The 10,000-nt window shown below is 47.2% G+C and overlaps 1 protein-coding gene across 1 annotated transcript in view; it reads left to right on the top strand.

Moving 5' to 3' along the window:
- The window catches only part of pkn1b (protein kinase N1b), a 70,180-nt gene that overhangs the window by 58,487 nt on the left and 1,693 nt on the right, over nt 1-10,000 (top strand). Inside the window, exons 13-20 of the mRNA XM_063192360.1 lie at nt 78-166; nt 2,975-3,047; nt 3,464-3,555; nt 4,888-5,064; nt 6,723-6,785; nt 6,936-7,012; nt 7,227-7,369; nt 9,319-9,426. Coding sequence (XP_063048430.1) covers nt 78-166; nt 2,975-3,047; nt 3,464-3,555; nt 4,888-5,064; nt 6,723-6,785; nt 6,936-7,012; nt 7,227-7,369; nt 9,319-9,426 — 822 coding nt within the window. The remainder of the gene's footprint in view (nt 1-77; nt 167-2,974; nt 3,048-3,463; nt 3,556-4,887; nt 5,065-6,722; nt 6,786-6,935; nt 7,013-7,226; nt 7,370-9,318; nt 9,427-10,000) is intronic.

Consider the following 10,000-nt stretch of genomic DNA (forward strand, 5'->3'; position numbering starts at 1 on the left):
CCGTGTTCTCTCTCTCTCTCTCTCTCTCTCTCTCTCTCTCTCTCTCTCTCTCTCTCTCTCTCTCTCTCTCTCTCCAGGAGCCCTTGCCAGTAATAGAACCCTTCTCTCCACCGGATCTCGGCCCTGAGAGACGAGGCAGAACCTGCTCCCAAGGCTCACAGCGAAGGTACCTCACACTGATCCCCCATCCCCCTGTGTGTCTCCTTCCTCCAAAAGTCATCCTATCCTGCCATGGAATAAAGAAACAAAACAAAAAAGTACTTTAAGTGTGCGGACTCCTCCCTTTAAAAGCGCTGTCAGCTGACGGCTGTCAGCGCTCAGCTGTCATGCACCTTTTCCTGGAATGTCTTCACCTTCAACCTAGACTGGTTTGCCATCCCTCTGTTCTTCACCTTCAACCTAGACTGGTTTGCCATCCCTCTGTTCCTGTCTTCCTCCAGTTTTCCGGTCCTGCTTTGTGTCCCTCTGTCCCTCTCACATCCTTTGCTCTCTTTGTCCCCCTGTCCTGCGGCCTCCCCCTCCATCTCTCCATGTATCTCTATCCATCTCTCCCACTCTGTATCTCCTCACCCTCTTGCTCTCTCTCTCTCTCTCTCTCTCTCTCTCTCTCTCTCTCTCTCTCTCTCTCTCTCTCTCTCTCTCTCTCTTTCTTTCTCTGTCTCTGTCTTTGTCTCTATCTGTATCTGTCTCTCGTTGTGTTCTATCTCTCTCTCTCTCTCTCCCTCTCTCTCTCTCTCTCTCTCTCTCTCTCTCTCTCTCTCTCTCTTCCTATCCTTTTCTCTACCTCCATCTGTCTCCCAGCCCCTCTCCCTGTGTCTCTTTCTCTCTGTCCTTGTCCCTCTCCCTGCCCTGTCCTGCCCATCTAACCCCTCTTGTCCTTCATCCTCTTCTGCTTCTGCTTATCCCTCTCTCTCTAGGTGTATCTGCTACCAGGCTTTAGGGCAGTGTCCACACTGCCCCCTTCTGGCCCTCTCTCTCCCTCTCCCTCTCCCTGCCCGTCTATCCCTCTGCCGCCCTATACCCCTCCCTCCCTCCTTCCCTCTGTTTCCATCCCTCCATCCCTCTCTTTCCCTTCCTCCTTCCCCATCCCTCCATCCCTCTCTTTCCCTCCCTCCTTCCCCATCCCTCCATCCCTCTCTTTCCCTTCCTCCTTCCCCATCCCTCCATCCCTCTCTTTCCCTCCCTCCTTCCCCATCCCTCCATCCCTCTCTTTCCCTTCCTCCTTCCCCATCCCTCCATCCCTCTCTTTCCCTCCCTCCTTCCCTCTGCCTCCATCCCTCCGTCCCGCCCCGCCCCCACACAATATGGAGTCTGCAATATGGCCGCAGCATGCCACTGCCGCTAGTGCTAGCGTGCTCCAGGCCCAGGCCCAGCGTGAGTGTGCCGCGCACCCCGCCGAGGTGCTGACACAGAGCTGAGGGGACCAGACGCACCTCTCACTCACTCCTGCACACGCGTGTGTGTGTGTGTTGTGTGTGTGTGTGTCTGTGTGTGTGTGTGTGTGTGTGTGTGTGTGTGTGTGTGTGTGTGTGTGTGTGTGCATGTGTTTGTGTGCGCCTTCATGACCGCGTGAGTGTGTGTGGGTGCATTTGTGTGTGTGTGTGTGTGTGTGTGTGTGTGTGTGTGTGTGTGTGTGTGTGTGTGTGTGTGTGTGTGTGTGTGTGTGTGTGTGTGTGTGTGTGTGTGTGTGTGTGCATCAGACACCCCTCTGGTGTAGGTGTGTGTGTGTGTGTGTTGGCATGTGGGGTCCAGTCCAGTCATTCTGTGCACACTGCATACAGTACAGTAAAGCTGTAGTTCATGTCTTTCAATTCATTCAGTCAGACCCAATGGGTGTGTATGTGGAAGAGAGATGGTGGTGGTACGCAGTGTACGCAGTGCACTGTGACCAGTGTAATGATTGCAAATACTGTCTAATGTCTTATTCTACTATACTATTATACTAATGTCTTATTCTACTATACTATTATACTAATGTCTTATTCTTTGGTTGGTCCGAATGATAGAACACACTTGACTGTAGTTACCAGTCATATCTGCAACGATTTTATTTATAGCACAAATATCAATATTTACAATATTTTGTATATATTCTGGGCAGCAGGTCGGCACCCACACATTTTGTCTGGTTGACGTGTTTGGTGTTTGAGATTCTTTGGCAGCTCCGCTGCACGGTTATGTGCTGTTTGGCCAATTGTAATGGAAAATATCCAGGACTAAAGACACACCCACGCGCACGCGCACACACACACACACACACACACACACACACACACACACACACACACACACACACACACACACACACACACACACACTGTCATCTGTCACGTGGAGACCTCTAAGTGACCCCTGGTATTAGTATATCCAGGAACCCAAGCTGACAAATAATAAACTGCTTGGGAATTCAGCTTCTATTAAGCTTTTATTTGTAACCCAAACGTTCACTGATGAAAATCAATGTACTGTACGGTACATACTAGTGGAGACATGAAATTTGTCCTTATATGACTTTCGGTACCTGTGTGTGTGGTAAAGGAGAACACACACACACACACACACACACACACACACACACACACACACACACACACACACACACACACACACACACACACACACACACACACACACACACACACACACACACACACACACACACACACACACACACACACAGAGTTTGTATTGAGTGTGGGCACACTGACTAATTGCCTGTGAAGTGAGCTAATGACAATGTTTTCTGATTGTTTTCAGAGCAACATTTGTGAGTGTCTCCATTATATAAATAGTGTGTGTGTGTACGTGTGTGTGTGTGTGTGCGTGCGCGCGTGTGCATGCTTGCGTGCGTGCTTGCGTGCGTGCGTGCGTGTGTGCGTGCGTGTGTGTCTGTGTGTGCGTGTGTGCGTGTGTGGGTGTGTGTCTGTGTCTGTGTGTGTGTGTCTGTGTGTGGTTCCTCATTGTAATTCCACAGGCAGAGCAAAGGCCCTCTTTGTCTGCAAGACTTCCGACTGGTGGCTGTACTGGGCAGGGGCCATTTTGGCAAGGTACCGTACTGACCCCTCTCTCTCTCTAACCTTCACCTCATGGTCACCTTCTGAGGTGGCATTCACACTCACACACACACACACACACACACACAGGCCCCCACACCACATGCACACACACTCACATACATGCGCGCAGACACATTCACATATGCGCACGCACGCACGCACACGCATGCATGTAGGCACACACACACACACAAACACACACACACACACACACACACACACACACACACACACACACACACACACTCCCTTACACTTTCACACGCTCACACCTTCAAACACACACAGAGAGACACACACACAGTCAGACTCACACACACCCTCTTTCACCAGCAGCAACAGCAACACCAGCACCAACACCAACACACCCCCTCAGCAGCCCTGTGATGTCTGCTCCCCCTCCACAGGTGCTGCTGTCAGAGTATAAGAAGAGCGGCTGTCTGTACGCCATCAAAGCACTGAAGAAGGGAGACATAGTGGCCCGCGATGAGGTGGAGAGGTAGGAGAGAGCACCACTAAAGGTCACCCAGCTGCAGGGTTGCCAGATGAGACCCATTATTTCCAGCCCAAAAATGCTCATACCCCGTCTGGAGGCACTAAAATCCGCCCAATTTGAACTAAATTCTACTGATTCCTATGGCCATAAATCTACCAGAAAAACTCTCCCACATGCCCACTTTACCCATTTTTACCTGCCGTTGGCTATCCTAAGTTGCCCAGTTGGGCAGGAAACCACCCAAGCTGGCAACATTGCACAGGAGCTTTCAACATCTGACCTGACCTCTCTCTGGGGCTCATTTGAAACCATCTGCCTGGCCCGCATGTGAAATGTTTCTAGTTAAAATGTTGTCTTTTACCATGTAGTGGAGATGGGCTCTGTGTGGTACAGTAACTTTTGTTTCAGGATTGTCACTGTGTTTTCTGGAGTGCTTATTGTGGCGCAATAATTTAAGGCAGCCGGCCACAAATGAGCATGCATGCCCCATGGGGACCTAGGTTTGACATAGACCATCTCCCAGCCCTATCTCATATCTCTCTATCTGTTATAATAGTTACTATCCTACCAGTATCAACAAAGTCACAGGAAGTTCATAACAAATAATTTATCCCTGTAAGACTTGGGCCCTGTTATAGATGAGCTGTTATCAGAATGGCAATGACCACGTCGTGAAGGTGTAATACTATGGTAGTAATGTTTTTTCAGTGACTCTTACAGTGTTCCACTGGTGGAACAGTATACATGAAGGGGCTACAAAAAAATGAAATTGTCACTATTTTCATGTCCATTTTATTGCCGTATGCCAGCCACTACCTAGGCCTGTCAACTTCAAACTAGCCCTTAGCTAGAAGGTCAGCTCTATCTTCAACACTTTGATGGCCCACACTGTGTCATGTGGGATGCCATATCGATGTGCTGGAGTTGAGCCCAGGGATGTGCTAGCCGTGTTACTGCTCCAGTCACACTTACACCAGTGGCACAGTGGCATGCTGACATGCTGGCTCTGGAAGGTGTTACTTCTGTTACAAGTGCTGCTACTGTATGTTGGATGAGAGTTTAATTACTGCACTCTCTCTGTCTCTGTCTTTATCTCTATCTGTATCTGTCTCTCGTTGTGTTCTATCTCTCTCTCTCTCTCTCTCTCTCTCTCTCTCTCTCTCTCTCTCTCTCTCTCTCTCTCTCTCTCTCTCTCTCTCTCACTCTCTCTCACACACACACCTCCCTCTCATCACTCATCACCATCACAATCCATCACATTTCTTCACAATCCTTCCCATCTTCCTTCGTCTCTCTGTCTCCTCATCTCACCTCTGTCCCGCTCTCCGCTGCCAGTCTGATGTGTGAGAAGCGCATCTTTGAGACGGTGAACAGCTGCCGCCACCCCTTCCTGGTCAACCTGTTTGCCTGTTTCCAGACGCCGGAGCACGTGTGCTTCGTCATGGAGTACACGGCCGGCGGAGACCTCATGATGCACATCCACGCTGACGTCTTCTCAGAGCCTCGCGCCATGTGAGTAGCCTCGCCAAAGAATCATCTAGTCCAGTGATTCTCAAAGTGTGGTCCGGGGACCACTAGTGGTCCGCAACAGAGCTCAGGTGGTCCGCGAGGGGATTTCTATTTTTCCAAGACAAGCTAGCAGTAAGCTATATTTATAACATTATTACAAAGCTAAACATAGGTGAAGTCTCATTTTCACCACAACAAGACAGGCTTGTAATGTGAATAAAAAGTAGCCTATGTGATCAGTACCGAAATTAGACGTGTCAAATTAGCAACCGTCAACTGTCAGTTCAATTGACAGGTGGTCCCTGAACCTGAATTTTTGGGGGGACAAAGTGGTCCTCGGTCTGAAAAGGTTGAGAAACACTGATCTAGTGCAGTAAGATACCCCAGACCCCGTCTACCCAACGCAGAGGAGTGTGCTCAAGTTTGGTCTCCTAAGGGGGCGTTGTCCCCTCCTTCTTCTCTTTCTGTGGCGTTTGGTGGCGGCTTGTATAAGATGTGCTCTACCTACCGCCATCTTAAGCGCTAAGGGAAATCCATTCATTCTCAACCTAAAGTCTCCAAAGGTCTCCCAACAGAAGGTCTCCTAAATAACAGTTGATAAATCTTCATACTTCACTTAAAGGATAATTTCTGCCAATTTCGACATGCAGTTGTAATGCTCACAATACCCTGGACTTGTCAGTGCCTGAGAATATATTTTTTTTCTTCAGCCTTTTCCGAGATCCTGGTCATTGTAATGGGGGCAGAGTATGTCTATATATTTAAAAAAAAAAAACATCTTGATTTATTCGCAATAACATCCAAAAGGTTATGCAACATCAGCAGACAACTATAGTAGCAGACAGTGATACCTTTTGGGATAGTATTTGGAGTAGGCCTATGTTAAGAAGGTTTTCAATGTAAACAAAGTCGGCCCCCATTAGAAAAACTCAGATCTCGGAAAGGGCTGAGCCGAAAACAGGTACTGACAAGTCAAGGGTAGCGTGAGCAATACAACAGCATACTGAAATTGGCAGAAGTTCTCCTTTAAAATGACTTCTGCTGAATTCTGTCTTGCTTCATGCTTGGCAGGACTTCAGTTGTAGACCATGTCCAATCAGCTTAAAAATGCAAACAATAACGCATACAATCCATACTTTGTGCTAAAGATTTGTACATGCCAGTGATGTGTTGTGTAATTATACATAACTACACATTGTAATATCATACTCAAGTAAAATTGTATGTATTGTTTCACAATAGAGGAAAAAGGTGATTTAGGGGATAATTATATATGTCTTTGTGTGTGTGTGTGCGTGTGTGTGTGCATGTGCGTGCACATTTCATGTGTGCATTCTTCTCTGTGTGTGCTTTCATTTGTGCATATCGTACATGTGAACCAACTACCACGTGCTGTGTGCACAGTGAGGATGTAAAAGTTGTCTGTCAGAGCAGGGTTTGTCTAACACATACATGCAGAATACTGTATGTATATCTCTGCATCTATGTTGCATTATTTTCGTTTGTCCTGACCAGATGTATCTGTGTGTCTATGTCTCTATGTGTGTCCATGTGTGTACGTCTTTATGTGTGTCTCTGTGTGTGTGTGTATGTATATGTATGTGTGCGTGCGTGTGTGTGTGTATTTGTTTCTGTGTGTGTGTATGTATCTATTCCTACAGGTTCTATGCGGCTTGCGTGGTGCTGGGCCTGCAGTTTCTTCATGACAATAAGATTGTGTATCGGTGAGTGCTGCTGCCTCCTCCACCTCCACACCTCTGACTCATCCAATTGCTGCTGCTGCTCTCTTTGTTGATTAACCGCCCTCATGTCTCATCTCTCATCTCTCATGTCTTCTTTTTCTTCATCTTCTCCCCTCTCCTCCCTCCTCTCAGAGACCTCAAGCTGGACAATCTCCTATTGGACACGGATGGCTATGTTAAAATAGCAGACTTTGGCCTTTGCAAAGAGGGTATGTGCCGTTGTTTTTGTGGACAGTGATGGAATGGCTGCTTTTGTTTCGGCCTCAATACATTTGGAATACTTTAGTTTGTGTCTGCTATTGTCTGCATAGTCTCATTCATCTCTTTCTCTCTATCTTCCTGTCGCTCTGTGACGCTCGCTCTCTCTCTCTCTCTCTCTCTCTCTCTCTCTCTCTCTCTCTCTCTCTCTCTCTCTCTCTCTAGGGATGGGCTATGGGGACAGGACCAGTACGTTCTGTGGTACTCCTGAGTTCCTGGCCCCTGAGGTCCTGACTGACACGTCCTACACGCGGGCCGTGGACTGGTGGGGGCTGGGGGTGCTGGTCTATGAGATGCTGGTGGGAGAGGTGGGGACTCAGACAGACTGACACAACACATTAACATGTAGAAATAGACAACACACAAGAGCAGATACAGAAAGAAGCAGACAGACAGACAGACAAGACAGACAGACAGAAAGACAAGACAGACATACAGATAGACAAGACAGACAGACAGACAGACAGACAGACAGACAGACAGACAGATAGACAAGACAGACGGACAAGACAGACAGACAGACAGACAGACAGATAGACAAGACAGACAGACAGACAGACAAACAGACAGACATAGGAGCACTGTGCTGCAGCGTGATAAGAGCCTCCCACATATGGGCATGCATGCCCATGGCGACCCAGGTTCAAGTCCAGCCTGCTGGGTCCTTTGCCAGCCCTGACCCATCTCTCTCTCCCACTCTCTTCACGTCATACTCTCTTAACTATAATCAGTAAAGACGCAGAAGCCCTAAAAAAGAGAAGAAATAATAGATAACACCATAACAGCAGGTATAGAAAGAAATAGTGAGACAGACAGACAGACAGAGACAGTGAAATAGAGAAACAGAATGAAAGAGAACAGAGGAGACAAGTGTTGTACTTTATATTCCTGTCTATGAATGCGCTGGTGAGTTTGGGGTGTATTCATCAAGGGAAGTTAAAGGACCAGTTCAGTCAATTTCTGTCAAATGCTGTTGTATTGCTCACGCTACCCTGGACTTGTCAGTATCCGGTGATGCCAAATTTTTCGGCTAAGCCCTTTCCGAGATATGATCTATTCTAATGGGGGCAGCATTTGTTTACATTAAAAAATATATATATAGGCCTACTCCGAATGTTTTCCCAAAAGGTACCGCTGTTTGCTAGTTGTTTGCTGATGTTGTATAACCTTTCGGATGTCTTTGGGAATAAATAAAAAACAAAAAATTGAAATGTAAACAAAGTGTTGACCCCATTACAATGACCAAGATCTCGGAAAAGGCTGAAGAAGAAAAAAAAACCTCAGGTACTGACAAGTCCAGGGTAGAGTGAGCATTACAACTGCATGTTGAAATTGACTGAACTGGTCCTTTAACCCCTAGGTCCAGGGCCTCTGTTATAACCTTATTGTCACCAAATGGTAATGATCAAGTCTGAATCGGTTGCTTAAGACTCTCTGCATTGTCATAGCAATGTTGCTATGATGTAGTTGAGTGTAGCCCATGTGCAGTAAGAGGCTACAAGGAAGAGGGTGTGGGGTAGATTTAGGCGGTTGGTGAACACAGGAAGAATTGGGAGAACCTTACCATACTCAGTGACGAAGAAAGAAAGAAAGAAAGAAAGAAAGAAAGAAAGAAAGAAAGAAAGGAAGAAAGAAAGAAAGAAAGAAAGAAAGAAAGAAAGAAAGAAAGAAAGAAAGGAAGAAAGATTTATGTGTTTTTTATGTGTTCCGGAAATATAATGCTGACAAATTGCCAGAGGGTGTGTTGGAAATTGTAATCAGCGAGTGAAATGTGATATCACTAAATAATCAGCAGCAGACAGGTTGCCCATTTCATTCTGCCAATGCAAGTAATTGCCACTGGCCTTTTGTTTTCTTCACTGGCTGCTTATTCATAATGGTCTTGTGTGTGTGTGCGTGCGTGTGTGTGCGCGTGTATGTGTGTTTGTGTGCGTGTATGTATGTGTTTGTGTGTGTGTGTGTGTATGTGTTTGTGTGTGCATGTGCATGTGTGTGTGTGTGTGTGTGTGTGTGTGTGTGTGTGTGTGTGTGTGTGTGTGAGTGTGTGTGTGTGTGTGTGTGTCCATGCACGTGTATGCATGTGCATGTGTGTGTATATATCTATCTATGTGAATGCGCGCGTGTGTGTGAGTGCGTGCACGTGTGTGTGTGTGTGTGTGGCGGTGCACATGCGTGTATATGTGGATGTGCTTGTGTGCGTCTATGTGTGTGTGTGTGTGTGTGTGTGTGTGTGTGTGTGTGTGTGTGTGATTTGCAGTCTCCGTTCCCGGGTGACGATGAGGAGGAGGTGTTTGACAGCATAGTGAATGATGAGGTGCGCTACCCTCGCTTCCTCTCCACGGAGGCCATCGGCATCATGAGACGGGTACCACACCGCTACTCTCTCTCTGTCTCCCTGTCTCTCTGTCTCACACACACACACACATACACACACACACACACACACACACACACACACACACACACACACACACACACACACACACACACACACACACTCTCTCTCTCTCTCTCTGTCTCTCTCTCTTTCTCTCTCTCTCTCTCTCTCTCTCTCACACACACACACACACAAACACACACACACATACACACAGCCACACAAAGTCTCTCTCTCTCTCTCTCTCTCTGTCTCTCTCTCTCTCTCTCTCTCTCTCTCTCTCTCTCTCTCTCTCTCTCTCTCTCTCTACCAGGCAACTTATCAGTCAGACAACAGGGAGCTTGTTTCATTCAAGTCTGCTAATGCAGTTGCAATGCTGACTCTCTCTCTCTCTGTCTTTATATTCTCTCTCTCTCTCTCTCTCTCTCTCTCTCTCTCTCTCTCTCTCTCTCTCTCTCTCTCTCTCTCACTGTCTGCCGTCTCTCTGTCTTTCTCCCTCTCTATCTGTCTGTGTCTCTTTCCCTCTTTCTCTCTTCTTCTCCTCCTCTAACTGCCTCTCTCT

The sequence above is a fragment of the Engraulis encrasicolus genome, chromosome 2 (assembly GCF_034702125.1).
Source record: "Engraulis encrasicolus isolate BLACKSEA-1 chromosome 2, IST_EnEncr_1.0, whole genome shotgun sequence".
NCBI lineage: Eukaryota > Metazoa > Chordata > Actinopteri > Clupeiformes > Engraulidae > Engraulis > Engraulis encrasicolus.